Raw genomic sequence first — 20,451 nt, 5'->3', positions numbered from 1 at the left:
CTCTCTCTCTCTCTCTCTCTCTCTCTGTGTGTGTGTGTGTGTGTGTGTTGTATATATGCATGTGTGTGTGTGTGTGTGATCATAACTTACAGGGGCTACTGCTGGCATCAAGTGGGCTAAGGCTAGAGACTCACTTAAACATCCCACAATGTATCTATCAGGTAGACCCCAAACAAATATCCTACTTAGGCATCTAACAGCTCCCAAACAAGGCATTGCTGCATTTACACATCAAGAGAATTATGAATTGGCAGTAGAACCCATAGCTCTAGGTTCAAAGGCTGATTTTTGGCAAATAACTTTAAATATGAGTAGGAAGAATTCAGACAATCCCAAGCCATACTTCTCAATAACACTGCTCCACCCTCTCTCAGCAGAGCAATGCCTCTCCCTTGGCTGATCTAGGGAGGTTAGAGTCACTAGATGGAGAGACAGGTAGTGACCTATTTCCTCCCATGAGTGTCTCTGCATAGCCCTCTCCCTGTCCCAGGCTCTACTGGATTCTGTTTGTTCACCCTCCAACGTTGCCCACTGACCTTCAAGGACCACCTGGACATAGTCTTGAGCAGATAGCTTGTCCTTGCGAACAAAGCACTGGTAGGCGCCCCCATCACTCTTGACCATGTGATCCATTATAAGGTTCGCGTGGTTGAGTCCTGTGATCCTCACGTTTTTCCCAGGGTTGAGGATTTCGCCATTTCTGTACCAGGAGAGTTCCTGGTCTTCATTTCCTGTCACACTGCAGGACAAGGAGACCTGGCTGCCCACACTGCTTTTAACCTTTCTGGGACTGATGGTGGCTTTCAGTGGCTCTGAAGAGTTAGATAAGAGATAGAAATAAAGTAAAACATCACAAGGTGTTGACATTATTTCAATAACATACTAGGCTTTGCTGAAGCCAAGGTATAACAGCCAGGGCTCTTCATTAGGGTCTTACATTAGTGTTGTTTGGGGGACTCATGGCAGTGTTTTTGGGGATGGCACATCAGTGTTATTTGGGGTACCACTTTGCTTGGAAACACTTTTCTTGGTGTTTTCTCTGGGCCTCTTTCTCTCTATATAACAAATAGCACAATGTTGGTCACATTCCTTCCTCAGAGAACGTGTGATAGAGATACTAGGAAATGCAAGATGCTGGTTAGTAACAGGAGAATGAGTATAGAAAAAATTACAAACCTTGTCAGCGTTGTTCCAGGGGAGCACTTATGGCCTAGCCTTAGTCCATTACTATGTTTGGGCCAATAACACTGGTTACCAAGAAGAGGACTAGGTTCAGATGTGTGACCATAAAAAGAGTTTTGCTTTAATATAATGTTTATTCACTGGAGCCAGGATGGAACTCCAGTCTTTGAAATTCATGTCTCCAATTCCACAAACTCAACTCAAGAGAGGAACCTCTACAGAACATTTCCCAGATATCAAGTTTTACAGTCATAGGTTGAGACAAAGAAGAGTATATATTCTGTGCTGTAATTAGCATGTACTCCCCAAAACAACTATATATTCCCCATGTATTGCTTAAGGAGCCTCCCCATAGGTCTCTGTGAAGATTTTGTTGTAATTCTCATTGCCAGGAAAAGAAATAGTTATTCAAGAATTTGATTTGTCTATTCACCAGACGTGTGAATAGAGCCAACAAGCTCCATCTGTCTTGTTCCCAATGTCTCAGCTTCCCAGAGTACAAAGTCTCCCATTCTCAAAGTTTGTGGATTAATGAAGAACTGGAAGATTGTTACAGCCAAAAATGACATAACAGATATGTAGCAAGGACCAGGAAATCCTCAGATGTTAAGAATGGCTAGAACAGAAACCAGGGAGCAAAAAGACAGTTGCAGAGAGTGGGGACAGCAGGGATTAGAGTATGGAACACAGGTATGACAGTGTCAGATCTAGTCTGAATACAACAGAAACTCTTAGAAGTATAAAAGTGGGAGGCAAATTTGGAAGGCAATTTGAAACATCTTTATAAAGGGACCTCAATATTGAAATAATTTTTAATGTGCATGGATATGTTACCTGAATATATATCAGTATATCACATGAATGCCTAGTGCCAGTGGAAGCCAGATGAAGACACCAGATTTTCCAAAACTAAGAGTTATACACATAAGCTGCCATGCATGCTTGGGAATTGAACCCAGGTCCTTTAGAAGACTTGCTGGTGCTTATAACTGCTGAGCTATTGTCCCAAATAAAATTTGATAAAAACCAACTAAAGCATGTCTACAATCCCAGACAATCAGAAGGTTGTGGAAAGAGGACAACAAGTTCAAGGCTAGCCTGAGCAATTTAGTGAAACCCTATGTCCAAAAGTAAGATTTAACAGCAATATTGGGAACATAAATGACTGAAAAAAGGCCTGGGTTCAAACTCCAGTGCTACAAACACACTAAACATTCCTGAAGACTGTTAACTAAATAGATGGCTCAATTAAATGTCCTCAGGAGAACTGATGGGTCGCATGGTGTTGAACACTGGGGTAGAGGAAGGTAGTCATCAAGGAGGTATTGTGAAAGGGGTGGAGAATATATTAGAGTCAGCCTCATAGAGGTGTAGATGACAGCAGGGAAGATCCATTGTCCAGGACTTGGTCTGCCTGGGACAGTGAAAGGAAGGCTTAATGAGAACCCAGGACTTAAAACTTGCCTACAGGAGTAAGAGGGGAAGATGTTCCTAACAAGAAATGCTATTCAGGAAGCAGAGTTTTTGGTGACACTATTCTGGCTCTGTATACCATAGGGTTGAAATGTTGGCTGAGCACTTTGCATAAAGCTCACATCTACACTTATTTGTCACCTAAAAAGAGGCCAGGTATGCTTATGGACCCAGAACCCAAGAGAACACTTTCCATCATGAGCGGAGTCAGGATGGAAGATGTGATCTACCACAGGCTGATAGAACCTTCCAAAGGCAGGAGGGATTGGTGAAGAGTGCAAAGGACGTCTCTGGGTGAGGCAAAGAATTGCAGCTACAAAAGCAAACATAGTAGAAACATGCATCTTTCCTCAGATACTGTTCAAAATGCAGCTTATGGAAAGTGTCTTCAGAGAGAGAGAGAGAGAGAGAGAGAGAGAGAGGGAGAGAGAGAGAGAGGAGAGAGGGAGAGGGAGAGGGAGAGGGAGAGGGAGGGGAGAGGAGAGGGAGAGGGGAGAGGAGGAGGGAGAGGGAGAGGAGAGGGAGAGGGAGCAAGACAACAGTGGGAGTTAGAGCTGAAGAGAGGCAGGAGTGCCTTCAGATGATACTTTATGCTGGAGGAGGACAGATGGGAAGTTTTAGACACTTGAGATTAGACTCTGAATCCACGTGGAGGAGCAACAAAAGCAAGGTCACTTGTACTCTGACCCAGGAGGATTATCTAAGGAATTGAAAGAGTTTAGATTCCTCAGTATGTATTAAAGCAAAAACGGAACATGTGACCAGAGTTACATTGAGATGCCCTGGACACTAGCCTAAGATATAAAGTTACTTCAGTGTGGAACAAGGACCCAGAGAACTGTTACTAGAAGTGCACGTGGAGTCTATTGCCACAGTTCTGGTGGCCATCTGATATCAAATTGTTTAATCTAGATGAGGCATAACTCTTCAATCAGCTGTGGGGGTTTTCTAGCAACTCTTCCATTGCTAGACAGCCTTAGCCTGAGTCCAGGGACTCTGAAAACATAGATGGTCCCAAGCAATCACTCAAGTCCTTAATTTAAACTTATTCACCCAAGGTACTGTGAAGGCTAGAGCTACCTATGATTGGCACTGAAGCAGCCATTCCACGCACAGGCGATGTGTTGGAAAAAAAATGCTAAGACCATGCCTCTATCTTGGTGTTCATCCTGCTTAGCTCATTTTCTCCAGCTCAAAACTACATTCTAAAGGTAGGTTTTGTCAACGAAGGAACATCTTCTCTGGCTGTGGTTTTGTTGCCCCCCTCCTGGGGTGATGTTGGCCAATCCATTTTGTTTTAGTTTCTATATTAGCAAATTTGAAGATGTTTGACTAGGTCAAAGTTCACTCCACGGATACACCCTCTTGCTCCCCAATAGGTCATCAGGATCCCCTGCACATCCCTCAGGTCTGTGGCCAGGGTGGGATGAAGAGAAATCATGGGGAAGATGACAAGAAGATTCTCTACAACACAGTACAGGACCAATAGATTGGCTCATCAGGTAAAGCCACTCGTAGAGCTTTGCCCACCCAAGTTTGAGCTCTGGGATCTACAGGATGAAAACAGAGGACCAATTCTTACAGGCTATCTTCTAACATCCACAAATGAGCTGTCACACGAGTCCTCCCCCAACACAAACAAATAAATGTAAAATAATTGAAGGAAGGAAGGAAGGAAGGAAGGAAGGAAGGAAGGAAGGAAGGAAGGAAGTGGTTCAAGCTTAGTGTCGACACAATTTAAACCTGTTTTTACAATAGTGGTCCCTTTGAGAAATTTAAAAGAATTCTAGAAAGAGACTCAGATCAACCATTTTTCTGTCTTCTATCACTGAGCTACCAACATCATCCCTTCCGTTGTCTGTTTTCAGAGTTTGGCCATTAAGAAGGACAGATGGGTAGTACTATCTTGGAAAGGCATTAATACTGTGGCCTCATGAAAACCTCAAGGCAAACCCAGGCTGTGTAGCATGTGGGTAATTTCTCAGCAGGGAACGGTGGATGTAGGTCAGATGCTGTGAGGTCAGAAGAATGCGGTGGGGAGCGATGGAAATTAGCTTCTTCAGGACACCAATCACGTGGCCATGCTACTTTTCCCATTTACTATCCAACTTACGTTTCACGTACAGGCGGCCTATCACCTTGGCAGTGCCGTATCGGTTGGATACTTCACACACGTAGCTGCCTGAGTCTGAGGGGCGGCTGTTCTCAATGAGCAGCCCGGTCACTGTCTTTTGGAACCTTCCGGAAAGTTCCAGGGGCATGTTATCTTTCAGCCAGCGGTAGTCCGGCTCGGGGTGCCCAAGAGCTTTGCACGGCAGCTCCACACGCTGCCCTGCCATGGCTTTGCGGTGGTCAAACCCGTCCAGGATGGATGGGGCTGAGTTCGCTGGGTCTGCAGAAGAAAAATGAAACTGTCAAAGGCTAAGAATGGAGAGTGTGCATGGTCACTGAGAACCACAGGTGGCCTTTATACGTTAATCCTGAACCTCTTGTCCACTGTTGCCATGGATCTTTAAAACAGGCCAGACAGCTCTCTCCTGCTCACAACTTATAAAAGGCTGAGTCCTGGCCAGAGCTCTGGCTGGTGATTCTTCCTTGGTGGGAATGTCTAGAGTCGGTATGACAGAGTCATCAGCTCAGCCAAGAAGGAGATTACCTTTTGGTGAGGGGAGGAACACCACACATCTCCTTTCAACAATGGCAGAGAGAGAGCATGTGCTGTTAAATTAGCAAAATTCACAAGATAATGGGGCTTAGTATACTATTTATTTAAGTGGTCTACACTTATTTACCTTTGGTTAGCTGGTATTAACAGTACAGATTTTGGCGGCCTGGTATGATATTTCAATACATGCATGCAGTTAGTCCTGATCAAATTCAAGCCTTTCCCCACCGCTTTTCAATCATTTACTGATCACTAGTCTATGTTCAGGCTGATTTTGTTGAGGATCACACACAGATGGGAACATGAAGGTCTTGTCTTTCTCTGCCTGGCTTGTTTTACTTAATGCCACAGCCCCCATTTCTGCCCACAGGACCTGCAAACAGTGGGATTTCATTTCTCTTCGTGGTTCACTGTACTGGGTATGCCACATCTTCGTTGTTGGTTTTTAATCTGTAAATGGCCTAAATTGATTTCACATAAAAGCTAGTATAGATAGTTATGGAAACAACCTGGTCGTGCTAGGCTGTGACATACTGATGTCATTTCCTTTGGGCCTATACACGATATGGGGGAGCTGGATCACATATCTGATCTTAGCTTTGTAAGGACTTCCCATGTTGCTCTCTGTGGTGGTTCTTCTCATTTACATTCTCACAGTAGGAGAAGAGAGAGATTCCTTTCTCCACACTCTCTAACTGGAAGGAAATACTTGCCAACTCTCTGTCTAACAAAGGATCAAAGACCAGCATACACAAGGAACCCAGGAAAACAAACAAAAAACAAAAACAACTTAAAATGTTTTAAAAATACAACTAATGATCAATTTCAAAGTGATCAGATGTTTATTGAAAGAAGAAATAACTAGGGACAACAGGTATATATCAGACAGCCAACAGGGAACCATAAATGAAAACTGCAGTTAAATTCTATCTCACTTAGGCTGGTAAAAGAAAATTATTCCTTTTCCTAATACCAAGGCCCAACCTGGGCTCAGAGTTCCAAGACGTAGCAAAATAAAAGCAGCTGACCTCAAGAAACCCTTAGCAATTACAAAAAATAGATAATAGATCCACCCTTCTTCCTAAAGTTTCAAAACTAGCTCGTCTTAAGAAACAGCTTACTTACTCCGTTTTTCCCTTAAGGAAACCTTTAGACCTTCCTGACTCCTATCTACAAATCCCACTCAAATCATGGCATTCTCTCCCACCCTGATCATGCCGTGTTCACCTCTTGAGGAACCTTCCTTCAGTTTACTGTTACTGTTCAGGTTAATGTCAATTTTCATTCTTTATACCCACTTCCAAACTTAATTCTTACAAGTAGCATCAAGAAAATAATATCAAAACAGTTTGCCACCAAAATCTAGGACAAGCAACCACAATGTTTAGGCCTAGAAACAGAAAAGTGAACAGGGAAGGAGAGGGAGCTCTCCTCTGTTTGTATAGCTGTTAACTCAAATTGAAACATTTCCTTTAAGATTGGGAAAGCTCATGGAATTTACAGGACTCAGGAAGCTCATGAAACTTATAGGACTCAGGAAACTCATGAAACTTATAGGACTCAGGAAGCTCAGAAGTCCAGCAGATTAAAAGCAGAAAATGAGCTGACCATGAGCACTGGGAGAGAGCATGCAATACATGTTTTTGTTTGTTGAAAGTCCACTCTAGATCCAACGGGTCTCTTCTGTTCCAGATTCTAGCATATGTATTTCAAAAATCCCCAAGTCTCACTTCTCCTGAATCAACCTGGCCCCTAGCTCTGCAATGGGGCAAGGACAAGACAGCAAACAGCCAAAGTGAGTAAATCATGTCACCACTTAGAACAGTTAGAAGTCAAACTGCTTCCAACCCAGGTCACTGTTGTTTATCCCATAATATAAAGGTGACTGCAGTGGGAATGAGAAGCCAGAAATTCACCCATGGGAAGTTCAGTCTTGCAGAGAAAGTTTAATGGTGACTACAGATGATGTCAATGTACCCAGTAGGCCTCTGCTGCATGTTGTAAGCATCCAATTTGATAATGTCATCTCTATCTGTCGTCATTTGCTTTTTTGCCTGGGAGCCTTGTTAGAGCAGACATTTTGTTATGCCCTGGGCTCTCCAATTAGGAGCCAGAACTGACTGACCCAAGGGGGCTTCTGTACTGTATTTCTATTAAATGATTACATGCCCCTGATTTAACATTTATTTCCTCTGTCTGTACTCTCTATTGGGCTGCTCTAGTCATGCCTGTTGGATGTTATGAGTTTCTGACTTGATGTTGAAGTCCTTACTCTGCTTCTCTCTACTTACCTCTTATTGTTTATTCCATTACTTTTGTTTGCTACATGTTTAATAAACTCACCATTCAAAACACAAGCCACTGTCACAGGCCACTCTTGACTATATAGACTGCAGAGGCAAGGTTCATCCTGGCTTAGGTTTCAGGGAATGTAGTACTGAGGGGCACAGCCATAGATTATGTCCAAAGTAGCCTCTGAGTGCCTAGGTGGCTGATCTGAAAAGAATACTTCTGTAGACGACCTTGTTCTAGCAGGGCAGTTATGACCAGTGGGACAGGAAGCGGGCTGGGTTGGCTGTGCCCATCAATGGAGAGACACACAAATATGTGGGACAAGACCATGGAACAAGCAATCGCTTCAGTCAAAAGAACGTATGATCTTCCAAACTGGAAAATGCCTTGAAATTTGTGTTTATATTGCTATGTGGATGTTGGTTTAAAAGACATTAATAATCTATAAATCTGTAGATGCAAAAGCTGAAGGTTTCTGCTTGGTCCCAAAGTCTTCAGTTTGGGACACCAAGAACTAGCAGAGGGGAGGCACAGGAGGAATTTGGTCCTGAGACCACGCTCTCACCTGACACGAACAGTCTCGCGCTGTTGCTTTGTCTCGTCTCCCCTGTGTATCTGTGCCGCGTGATGCAGCGGTAGTTGTACAGCCCATCTTCGTTCTGTACATCTTTAATATACAAGGCTCCCGTGGATGTGATGAGAAATCTAGATCCTGAAACAGATGAGAGAAACGGCTTTGTGAAAACAGGCTAGAAATCGACCTCTAATTCAATGTTCAACCTGTCTTCCCAACTGTTATCAGAAACGCTTCTTGTGTAGTCAATACAGAGGCCCACACCCAGTCAAGGCACAGAGAATGAAACATACATTTCTCACCCCTACCCCATGACTCTGGGATCTCACAGAAGAACGTGTGGATAGATATCCAGGAAGAACCAGAGGCAATGGATACCCAAAAGGAAACAACATCCCTGGATGTCGCAGGGCTGAAGTAGGGCAGTTGTGACAAAATCCCAGTCTGGAGGAGTGGGTACAAGGTTTCATAATTGATAGCTGCTGTGAGAGTGAAAATCAGTTCCCTCTAAAAGAAGAGCCCTTTGTAAGCCCTATTTTCTAGGGCAGTGGGTCTCAACTTGTAAATGGAGACCCCTCTGTGGGTCATAAATCAGATATCTTGCATATTAGATATTGACATTGTGATTCACAGCAGTAGCAAAATTACAGTTATGAAGTAACAACAAAATAAATTTATGGCTGGAGGTCACCCCAATTTAAGGAATCATGTTAAAGGATAATGGCATTAGGAGATTTGGGAACCACTAACCACATATCCAAGAAAGTATGGGCAGTACAGAATGGATTTAATGGGTAAAGATATAAGAGAAGACAAAGTTTCAGATAAGGGGATGGATCTGGGAGGATTTGGAGGTGGGGTAATTTGGGGGGGGTCTCAAAACACATTGTCTGAGATTCTCAAAGAACTAATAGAAAAAATTAAAAGTAGAATAGGAACAACTCAATCACATCAACAAGTCCTTCTGTGAAGAATTACTTATCTAGTTAGGGAATCTTCTCACAATGGGTACAAGCTATTATGTATTTACTTAAGGGCCAAATCTGTTTCAGCTTTTCTCTTAGTGCAAGCTGGGATACTTTCTTTTATTAAATTACACAATAAACATATCATCTTATAAATTCACACTCATGTCAGGTATTTACCTCTCTTAGAGCAATAAAACTAAGATGTAATTGCTATATACCTAATTTAGCAGATTTTCTGGGACTATGCACCTCCTTTTAGGATGCAATAAGTTAAGGGAAAATACATTTTCTATTGCAAATTCATGAAGGAGCATGCACTTTTTCCATCAATTTTGAAATATGTCAACAAAACATAAAAATGTTAAATAGCAAACAACAAAGTAGAAAGATGTACCACATACTTGCCAGGGAAGTCTTACTCCCTCACAGATATAGGCAACATTCATCATTCTTTCTAGGTTAAAGTTCAACTCTTTGTGTACTCCATGTTTGTGGGTATCTGGGTCTTTTTCAGTCAGTTTGAAATAACGAATGTAAAAGACAGACAGTTACTGTTTTTCATCCCAGTGAGGAGGATTTGTTCTTGGCTCCCCAGCTCCACATCCTAGCTGTGGTCTCACTCTTACCTGTGTGATTCTAGCTTCGCAGACAGACCGTATTATCAAATATCACAGCTTCAGAAGGATGAGATTGCCTTCCCTTTGAAAGTATGAACTTCTAAATTTACAGCACGAAATTATAAATTTCTAAGCCTATCACACAGTTCAATTATAATTTAATAATGAGACATGTAAATGTATAGAAATTGCCCTTGTTATGAATCCTAGCCTTCTGCTGGAGGGTGGCTCAGCCACTTTTGTCACTGTTGGAGTTGTCTGCGGAATATTTCCACATGGGGCCTGATTCCACCTGAGAGAAAATGTGATTCGTATCTGGAAAAAAGGTTAGAATGCAAATATATCATCTTCTATTTCAATTTTTCTGAGTTCAGTTGAAAGCCTTTGTCGTTTGCCATTATAGAATTATCAGATGTCTTATGTACTCTCTCTACAAGCATGTGTGTGTATGTATGTGTGATCATGTCTGTCCAGGTATACATATCTATGTACAGTCATGTGTGTGGCAGGTGTGCATGCATCTTCGTGTCTGTACATGTTCGTACGCATGGCTATACAGGTGAGTTCACATGTATCTGAAAGCCAGATAGTATTGTCATTCCTTAGGCTAATCTTGGTTGTCAACTCAACTGGATTTGGAATCAATCAAATGCAAGCAACTTGGGATTTACCTTATCAGATTATTTGAAGTGGGAAGACCTACTCTAAATGTAGGCAGCACCTTCTATCTGTATAAAAAGGAATGAGAGAAATAAATGTGGCTGTTTTTCTGCTGCTCTCACTCCTTCCAGCAAACTTATTTATCCTATTGCTAGAGTATTTGCTGATACTAGAGCCAGCGTCCTTGGACTCCCACTGTGGCTGATACCATACCTTGGCAGGGGTGGGGGGTGGGGCACTCAACTGTTTCAGATAAAAGGCATGGGAGTGAGTCAGGAGTAGCATTCCTTCATGTTTCTGCTCCAGGCTCCTGCCTTGAGTTTCTGCCCTGACTTCCCTCAACAAACCGAAAGTTGTCAGCTGAAATTAATGTTTTCGTCACCAAGTTGCTTTTGGTCACAGTGTCTAGAACCAGAGAAAGCAAGCTAAATAAGGGTTGTTTATTTACTTATTTCTAAGACATTGTCTCATCAATTTGGAGCCCATTGTTTTAACTAGTATTGCTGGCCAGCAAGACCTGAGAATTCGCATGCCTCCAACTCCACACTGTTGTGATTGTAAGCCCATGCCACCATTCCTGGTTTCTTTGATATGAGTTTGGGGGAATCAAATTAGTTGTCTTATGCTCACAAGATGAGTGCTTTATAGACTGAAGGATCTCCAGTGTCCAACTTTACTGACTTAGGGTCTCAAATATTTCTGCTACAGGCATTATTGCCTCATAATTCCTATCTCGCAAGGACCATGTGTTATCCACAGGACATTTGCACTGATAAAATTTGAGAAATCATAAATTCTTATATAAGATAAAGGCAATTCAAAATAACTAAGAAAAGACCAATAAAGACAAGCCCTGCCTTTGCATAGTTTAATGCTATTAAAAGCAGTATCTATCAAGCCATTTGCTTTAAAAATGAAAATGCTTAATGATAGAAAGCTATAAAAATTCCTCCAAGTTTCTTTCATACAATCTAGATAAGTTTTTTTTAAATCTGCTCTTCAAAATGAAGCAATGAGAAATCTTTTACCACTTGTCATGTGTCATTGTTCTGCAAGTATTTCTTATCAATATAAATTGTGTGGAACAAAATATGTTTTCTTTTTCAATGTATTTTACATAGTTATATAACACTGCAATAACCCCTTCTTTTTGCAGTGACAGATGGGTAGGACAAGAAGGAAACATATACAGATGCTGTCATCTTTTGAACATGGGACATTTCCTTGAGAATTGAAAAGCCATTAGCTGGGAAGATGTAAGTAGTTGGCCATCTGTGATGGCGCTTTAGCAGGGTAGGAGCAAACCCGTGATGGCTGCCCTGGTCCTATGTTGGGGTAACTTTGTATGGAGGTATGTCCCTGTATTTTCCATTGCTGATCGCTTTGCCTACAGAGAACTAAATACTGGCAGGATTTTGGTATTGTCATTTCTATGGCCCATCACCAGTTTTCTGTATGCTTGTCCTTCCTCACCTTCCTAAAAGATGATTCTCTGAGATTATAAATAAGAGCAGGGTGCTGCCATGGTAAATTGGGAGCAGGCAGCTCCCAATGCCTAAAGACAACCCTAAGAGGTGGATTAACATAGCTTTTACTGCTGTTGTTTAAACTGGAGAATGTGGCTTTTCAGTATAATAAAGAGCTGAGCTGAGGCAAGAAATCCAGGGGCAGGACTTCCGGGCAGGCAGCGATATAGGCTGAGAAACAAGAAGTAGGGAGACTGTGTTGCACAGAGAGGCATAAGGGAAGTGATCAGAGCTGGAAGCAGGCAGTGAGAACCACCACAGGGAGAGAGACAGTGGATAAGTCAGGATAAGTTTAGATAGCTAGCTGAGGGACTGCCTCAGCAAAAGGTTAACAGCTTTAAACTACATAGAAGTCTCCTTGTCTTATTTAAACCTCAAGCTGGATCCACAAAAATACTGCAATAGTCCTGGGCATGCTCCCTCTAATCTGCTAACTTGGCACATGACGAGGACTCGTAAGACATCAATTCAGAGGAAGTAGAATCTTCTACTACGGTGAACCTTTATGAGCAGTTCAGAGGGTGGGGAAGGAGCTGACCTAGCTTGCCTTTGATGACCTCTCCTTTGCGTCTGATTCCCATCTTGAAATTGATCAACATGCTAAAGAAATGTTGCAGAAGAATAGAGGCCTTCTGCCATCATAGGTTATGGAAGCCACGGCCCCTGGGTCATCTTAATGCCAAGCTGTGTGGAACTTTTTGGGGGCAATAAGAACTGAGCAAAGTCATATGATGGGCCCTCTATTGTGTCAAGGTCCCTTCATTGTCACTTGGCTTTCTGCTGCACTCCCTGCCTGATGCATTTCATGAAAGCCTCTTGAGTCATGTAGAACAAATGGGTTGTTCATACTCTTACATGGCTCATAGATTCTTTTAACATAGACAAATTCTTAAGTGTGGATTATTAAAGGCAATAAAATATGACACCCCCACCACACATACATACCTTGACGGTCAAGAACTGCCTGGTAACAATTGCCCAAAGGCAAACTTTACAGGTAACATTATTTTGGGTGTAGGCTAAAGGGAGGGGCTATAGAATTTTATGTGGAAAGATTTCTCAGCTATAGTTTATAGTCTTTGGTATGTTAGATACTCAGCAAGTCAGAATAATAGCAGTAAGTGACCTTCGAGTTTGTCACTGTGAACCTCAGTGATCACTGGGCTGCACAACTCTGGTATCGTGGGATGTCTAGCTTCTCAAGAGATACTAAGCAGCCCCCGAGCTCTTAGGTGCTTAAGCTCCTACATGTGAGCTTCACTCCATCACTTTTCTGCTTCACCAGACTGTTGCCCCTGGATTACTACTATTCCTGTTTCTGTACTTGTGGGTGTGATATGTTTAATGTCCAGAGTGAGGGAACAAGTGTGCAGTTAGGACTCTGGAAGCAGAGGGGAGGTAGGGGATGGGGGGTTGAGCCACCCTGCAGTCAGGTAACGTTAGCAGTATTGTAGGTCCACTAAAATAAATCTGTGACAAAGTCCAAGTCCAGCTGGCCTGCCTGGATGCGCCAAATGGGTTGGTGGGGGTATTTTTATCTAGACACACAGGACTATCTCAGAAAATGGACATTTACACAGTAGCGTTATGGAAAAGCCCACAGGACAATGGCCTCCTGAAACTCAACCATGGTTCAGTCCAGTTGCATCAAAGACAGGGATTAAAATGGGAGATGCCTAAAAGCTCTGTTTGGATGTGGTATGGGTAGTAGAAACCCTCAGGTTTAGCCGCTGAGCTTCAAAAAGCTGCCGTGTGTTGAGCTGATTATCAATGCTCCCGGGATAAGTAAGCATGGGCAAGGTCCAGGGTCTGGGGACTTGCTCATCCCTGAGCTAGCAAGTTTCTGAGCTTTAGGAATGCAACCATGGCAGAAGACACAACCTTATCCCCAAGGGGCTTCTGTCAGAAACAGCTTTGAGCCTTAAAATTAAAAACATGAAGGAAGGGAGGAAAGAAGTTGGAATTTAATCCCAAAACCTGTATTTATTCCTTGCACCAGTTTGACATGAGTGTTTAACTCATCCAGTAAGATACATGCTATTAATTGATTTGTTCTCTAGTTGGCTAATTTGGTACAGACTCTTACACATAATCAAACCAAAAGTCCTTTTAGATGGTTTGAAGTGGACCAAGCTTTCCTGTAGTGGGCTTGGCCTAATGCTGCTTGAATTGTAATGTTAATTTGGGTCCCGAGATTGTTTACATGAGTGTCCAGACATAAGACATTGAGGTACCTTGCCCCCAGGTGGCTCTGATCGGTAAATAAAGATACAGGCAGCTGATGGCTGGGTAGTGTAGACAGAGGTAGGATTTTTAAGATTTATGGGTTTGGGACTGAGAAAGAGGAGGCAGGAGGGAGACCCCCTATGCCTGGAGGAGAAGGAGAACGGGGAGGAGGAAGAGGGGGAGGGGGAAGAGGGAGAGGAAGGAGAAGAGGAGGAGAGGGAGGAGGAGTGGAGAAGGGGAGGGGGAGGGAGAGAGGGGAAGGGGAGGGGAGTGAAGGGGAGGGGGCCACAGTGGCTGAGAAGAGTGGAGGCCAGGGAGGCATAGCCAGCACGTGAAGGAGCCTGGAGAGTGCAGCCCAGTTGGGCAGCCCTCTGGGTTCAGAGCGGCCAAGGTGGAATATAGAATTTAGTAAGAGATAACTCTAGATTATTAGCAGGATTATCAGTGGGAGGTGGATTAATTACTTGTAGGTTAGGAAGTGGCCCAGCTATTGTGCTGTTTCAGGCCTATCAAACTATAAAGGCTGTGTTCATGTCTTTCATTTGGGAACATTAAGCATTGAGGTGGGTAGTGAGCCTGCTGGGGACTTAACCATTAAAACTTAATGCCACACTTTCCTACTTTGAGAGATCTCTCAGGATCATGGAGAAAACTCAGTCTTCAGAATCTGATGGAAACAAACTCTAATAAGCTATCACCCCTCTTTCGTGTTGTGTGATGCCATTCAAGCAGTTCAACCCTCTAAACTTTGGTCTGTTCCTCTAAGGAAGACAAGAAATCTGAAATACCCTCTTTGGTCTACCATTTACAGTTAGGTGACTACACAGATGTCAGGAGGACAGATGCAGCTCCGATTTCCAGGTGACAGCATGGGTAATGAGGTATTGTATATCCCAATGTAACAACGGGCGAATCAGCTTCAAACAGCTCATCATAAAGAAGGCTGTGTAATTGTGGTACCAATTGTACATATGTACATACAAAAGATTATACTTCATAAATATGTGCAGTCATGACTTGCTATCTAAAATATTAATAAAAATAATCAAACATAGATTTGATGATAAAGAACACGACCATTCCGTTCTGATAGGGATTGATCGGCATGTGTATCCATGCTGTCCCCATAAACATTGGAACACAAAATGGTAGGGCTCAGTTTTTGAAATATCGTTTATTTAATGCATTTTTAAGTTTTCACTCTTGTTAGCTCTTAGAGAGTTTTAAGTTTCACACACAATGAAACTGGCCTTGCAAGACACGCCCACTGGTGTACTAGTGGCATGAACAACATCAGAGTAACCAACCACTTTCTGGTAGGATTTACACCCAACTCTACAAGATAAAACCCATACCTGATATCTTATGAGGTCCAAGAACATATGGCTAGATGGATCATAGGCCCTTGGATGAATCTTATACAACTGTACTGCTAAACGGACAGGATATGAAACTGACTCCTGGTGACTCCTCATTACTCCCTTAGACTAATACGTCTGTCATCAATCGTCTGAGAAGATTGTTTTCAGTAGATGGTGGTTAACACACAGACCACAACTGGCCAAGATACAGAGAATAAGAGACCACAGAATGCTTATCCCTTAAGGGAATGTATGTCTAGTACCACCCCTGCCCTGAAGATTCAGGGATCTTTGTAGAAGAAGGAGCTGAAAGAGTGTAAGAGTCAAAGGCGGTGGGTGACTACAGGAGAGATCTCAGTCAGCAGGGCAGCTGCACATAGGAGCTCCCGGGAACTCATTTTTAAACTATGTTTTTAATCACACAAGGCAACCTCACTTAGAAAAGTCTAGGCACGGAAATGACACGGAAGAGTTTTATACCACAGTTCTGACATTCGACCATGGGTAGAGCTCACCAAAGTGCTGGCCTAGTGTACATGAGGTTCCGGGTTTGATCTGCAGCATCACAAACATACATGTGTATGTGTATGTGAATGTGTATACATACATGTATGTATACATGTACTTGCACGTGTGCATGTATATATTTCTGTCACTTGGTAAAATGTATGCCAAACCTTTGAGCCAGCGTTAGAAGACCTAGCTGTGTTAACTGAGGTATGAAAAGAAACAATATGTCTAAGGACATCTTTATACATTTTATGACAGAATGTTGGGGCAGGAAAGTCACACAGACTTCAGTTAGACACTGAACGATTGTTCAAAATGCATACAACAAAATACTATGTGAGAGTACTCGGAGGCGGGGATTGGGGAAATTAGCATATGAGATCATGTGTGTAGGACCATGTAATAGGGTTAGTGCCTCATAGAATGAAGAAGTAAAGCAAGTTCATTCTCTCCTTGCCGTGAGAAGATGTGTCAAGGAAGCAGTTACCTGCAAGCCGGAAAGGGATGTTAAACAAGAAATGATTTATCAGACTCCTTGGATTTCTGCCATCTGAAACCGTGAAATAGAAGTATTGTGTCACTATTGTTTAAATCATTTATCCAGTGGAATTTTCCCCCAGCATATGCCTTCAGAAGTCTTTGCAATTGTCCAGTGGGACCATGGTGGGGACTCAGGAACTTTCTTTGATGTCATTGTCATGTTGCTTCAATGGTCTGACCTGATGCTTAATATCTGAACATTTGATATACGTCAAGAAGTCCTGAAAGTTAGACATTATGTGGCCATTGTAGTATAGCCAATAGCAAACCACAACAAGGCTCTCTCTTCCTACCTGCAGACTAGCCATTGATCTATCTGCATGCCTGCTCTCCACTGCATGATGCGTGGCTAAGGAAACCCAGTGCCAGACCTGCACCTCCAGCCCACTTTCCACTCAGCATTCAAGCCTGATGCGATCATAAGGAAAAAACACTGACATCTCTAGATGTTGTTATGGAATCCCACCACACCAAGTATCCCAGGTGTCAGGATGGTGCCCCACCATGCCAGGTCATATTTGCTGCCTATTAAGATTTGCACTGTGATCTCTGTAGACTTACCTCTATTCCTCTCTTTCCTACCAGGTTTGAACACTCTCAGAATCTTCAAGTCCCACTCTCTTTCTCAATACCTGTTTTAGTGCATTTCTGGTCTCAGCTCCTAGATTTAAGTTTTTACTAGAGTTGTCCGCATTCTATATACCCACGGCCTTGCTTTACCCAGGCTGAACTTTATCATATCTTGATGGGAATGTATGCTGTCCATGCACACGACACTGGTTTGAGACCCCTCTCCTGCACGTAGAATAGCAAGACCACACTGCATGCTGTTCAACTTCCCAGCCTCATTGCTCACAACGGATCATGATTATACCCTCCGAGAGTATTTGTTAAATCGATACGTGTGTGAGGAAATCTGTCATCACATCCATGTTCAGGATGCTTTCCTAGATGAGGGAACAGCTCAGTAGTGAAGAACTTGCCAGAAAAGCTTCAGGACTAGAGTTTGGATCCCTAGACCCTATAACAAGCAGATATGGTAGCTGCCTGTTATTCTAGCACTCAGAAGGCAGAGCTAGCGAATCCCAGGGCAGGTTGGCTAGCTTAAGTAGTCAGAATCAACAAACACTGGACTCAGTGAGGGATCCTGTCTCAAAAACAAAAAAACAAAAAACAAAAAAACAACAACAAAAAACAAAACCAAAAAACCCCCCAAACAACAACAAAAACAAACAAACAAAAACAAAACAACAACAAAAATAACCCAAGTGTACAGTGATCAAGGAAGACAGCATTAACCTGGAGGCTCTACTCATGTGCACACACATACACATGCACCAGTGTATGTGTGTGCTCACTACATGCAAACAGGCACACATATACCACATACACATATACATATAAAACATTTTCTATTCAGTTTGGTAAAAAGGGAGGAAGATAAGATATACAATTTTAGATCCCAACATGATTACTTCCCTCATGTACAAACCATAGAAAGTGCTTTGCCCCTCTCCTAAATAATCTCACTCTATTACCTGAGAGCAAGTGCATTTTTTAGGATTTTGATGCTAATTATTCTTTCACTAGACACTCTGCGTCTTTGCTGTGCAGCTGGGTTAGGTCTTCAATAGAGACTGCAGAATTTTCAAAAAGATTTTAAAAGCATGCTTGATTTTTTCTTTTTACTCCAAACTATTCTCTCAGTTTGCTTTCCTTATCCCTCGCTACTTCTGTCTGAACGGAGCCAATAATAATTAAAAGAGCAGATGGCTCTGCTAATCAGATGTCGCCTGGTAACACCACATAAAGAACCTGTCTAGGCTGTGCCTGCCACCTCGCACTGACAGCCGCACCCCCGCATGATGCTTCCTCAAGATGGCTTGCACAGCAGTGTTGGGAAGTCAGGAGACTGGAGTTGGAATCTGAGTTCTAAGTCTAGAGTGTTATGAGAGGATCCTGGAAACAAAGATATAACATCTTAGAAGCGGGAATGCTCAAATAGCATTAACTAAATTAGAAGGGGAAATGGGGTGACTTTCAAGCTCTCGATTTCTCTTAGTTCAGATGTAGGTCAGAGAGGAATTAGACTCCTGGAAGGGCTCTACTGTGCCCTCTGTTTTCTGTGTTAGAGACACCAGCAGGAGCTGCAGATGGGACCCCAGGGAACAGCCTGGGGACAATGGCTCCTTGAAGAACTGCACTGGCAGCTTCATCTGAGAGAACTGAAGGAGGGGTGGTTACAATGGCTGGTGTGAAGGTACAGCTAAAACATTCTCCGTCTAACATATACCCTTAAGTTCTCTGAATATGACCTTATTGGTCATGGTAGTGGATTACCTCAGGATGAATCACATGGGTGAGAGGGCATGATGCTCTGTGACACGATACAAAAGTTCAGACCCAGAAGTGCCTGAGTAGCAGTGGGAATCCTGAGGACATGGCTGCTCCGGACTAATCTGCTCACACCAGGGTGATGCTGTCTTCTTGGGAGCACCGTTGCGTGAAGTGTGAGAGAGAGAGCTGGGCTGCGTCACAATCTAACTACAGAAGATCCTATTTCTAGACTAATCATAACATTAAATATCCTGCTGCAACAGCTCTCATTGTACAAAGTTAGCTTAAAAGACACTCGAATCTATTCCCCAGGACAAAATCAAAGACTAAAAGGCTAAAACGAAAGATGCCACATGTCCTAAGAACAGATGATCTGGTATTGTGAAAATGCCAATTTTCTGAAAATAAAAAGAAAGCAATTCATCTTCCTCCATTTCTGGACAAAGCCCAGTTAGAAGTCAATTGCACCGATGCCAACTAAAGTGTGTTATTTCCACCCAGGAGACTAGAAAATTCAAAAGATATTTGAGAATACGTAATCTTCGTGGGAGTATAGGGAAATAAACATGTCTTATGGAGTATAAATTGGTGAAATATTTCTGGGGACAACTTGTGTGATTATTTTCACTTGTAAGTACTGTATATACTTCAACCCAAATACTCTGTCCTAAGTAAATTCACAGATATAGCCAGCCATATAATAATATGGCTCAAAATGCATTGAACTATAGTTTCCTCTGACATTTCAGAAACAGTAGGATCGAATTTAGGGTTATTGGTTAATTAGTATGCTCATACTCATGGTGATTAAAAGGCTAGTAAGGCAGAGTTACCATAGTTCTGTAAAGATCTCCAAGGTAATCTGTAACAATAACAAAATGATACATAAATCCATGTACTATATATGTGCACATATAAATTTACATATGCAAATGAACAGGGGTACGGAAGTAGCGGATACTGAAGTGATCTGGGAGAGGAGCAGACTGCATTCTCTTTCTTATGCCCGCACTCCTTGCTGTCACACACATACTATTAGCCTACTCCAAGAGGAACAGTGCGTGTGTCTCACAGCACATGCAGACCAAAGCCCTGGTAGCATGGAGACGCAGGAGGATCAGAAGGGTAGGACCACACAGATGTGTTGAAGGTGGCCTGATTTCACTTGTTTTCCAGGCTGGACCCCTGGTGGTCATGGATGCAGCAGATAGAAACACTTACAACACTTCTTTGACCTTTCTCATCCCCAACCAGCTGTGCCCCCACCTCCTCGTCCTCCTCCGCTGCATCCAGTTAGACCGTCAGTCTCTGACAGCAGCTTCTCCTTTCCCTCCTGTTTCTGTCCTTTCCCAGTCACCTTGCATTACATGATTGTGTATTCAGGAAGAATAAATTTGAGGTCCCCCCCAGCAGGAAATAAAGCATTCTGGTTCAGGCAGTAACCTCCCCTCACCTGAGTGTTTGTAACCTGTGATGTCAAGAAAGGCTTACACTGAGGCAGTTAATGCACAGCACAGGCA

At 42.8% G+C, this 20,451-nt stretch overlaps 1 protein-coding gene across 2 annotated transcripts in view; it reads right to left on the bottom strand.

Moving 5' to 3' along the window:
* Positions 1–20,451, bottom strand: part of LOC116898942 (Down syndrome cell adhesion molecule homolog) — a 537,794-nt gene that overhangs the window by 119,515 nt on the left and 397,828 nt on the right. For both annotated transcript variants that reach the window (XM_032900358.1, XM_032900359.1), the window contains exons 4-6: positions 8,178–8,324; positions 4,769–5,047; positions 537–812 (exon numbers count right to left, since the gene is read on the bottom strand). In XM_032900358.1, the coding sequence (XP_032756249.1) occupies positions 537–812; positions 4,769–5,047; positions 8,178–8,324 (702 nt within the window). The remainder of the gene's footprint in view (positions 1–536; positions 813–4,768; positions 5,048–8,177; positions 8,325–20,451) is intronic.

The sequence above is a fragment of the Rattus rattus genome, chromosome 4, assembly GCF_011064425.1.
Source record: "Rattus rattus isolate New Zealand chromosome 4, Rrattus_CSIRO_v1, whole genome shotgun sequence".
Classification (NCBI taxonomy): Eukaryota; Metazoa; Chordata; class Mammalia; order Rodentia; family Muridae; genus Rattus; species Rattus rattus.
The sequence above is the reverse complement of the archived record's forward strand: the minus strand, read 5'-3'. Positions and strand labels throughout refer to the sequence as shown.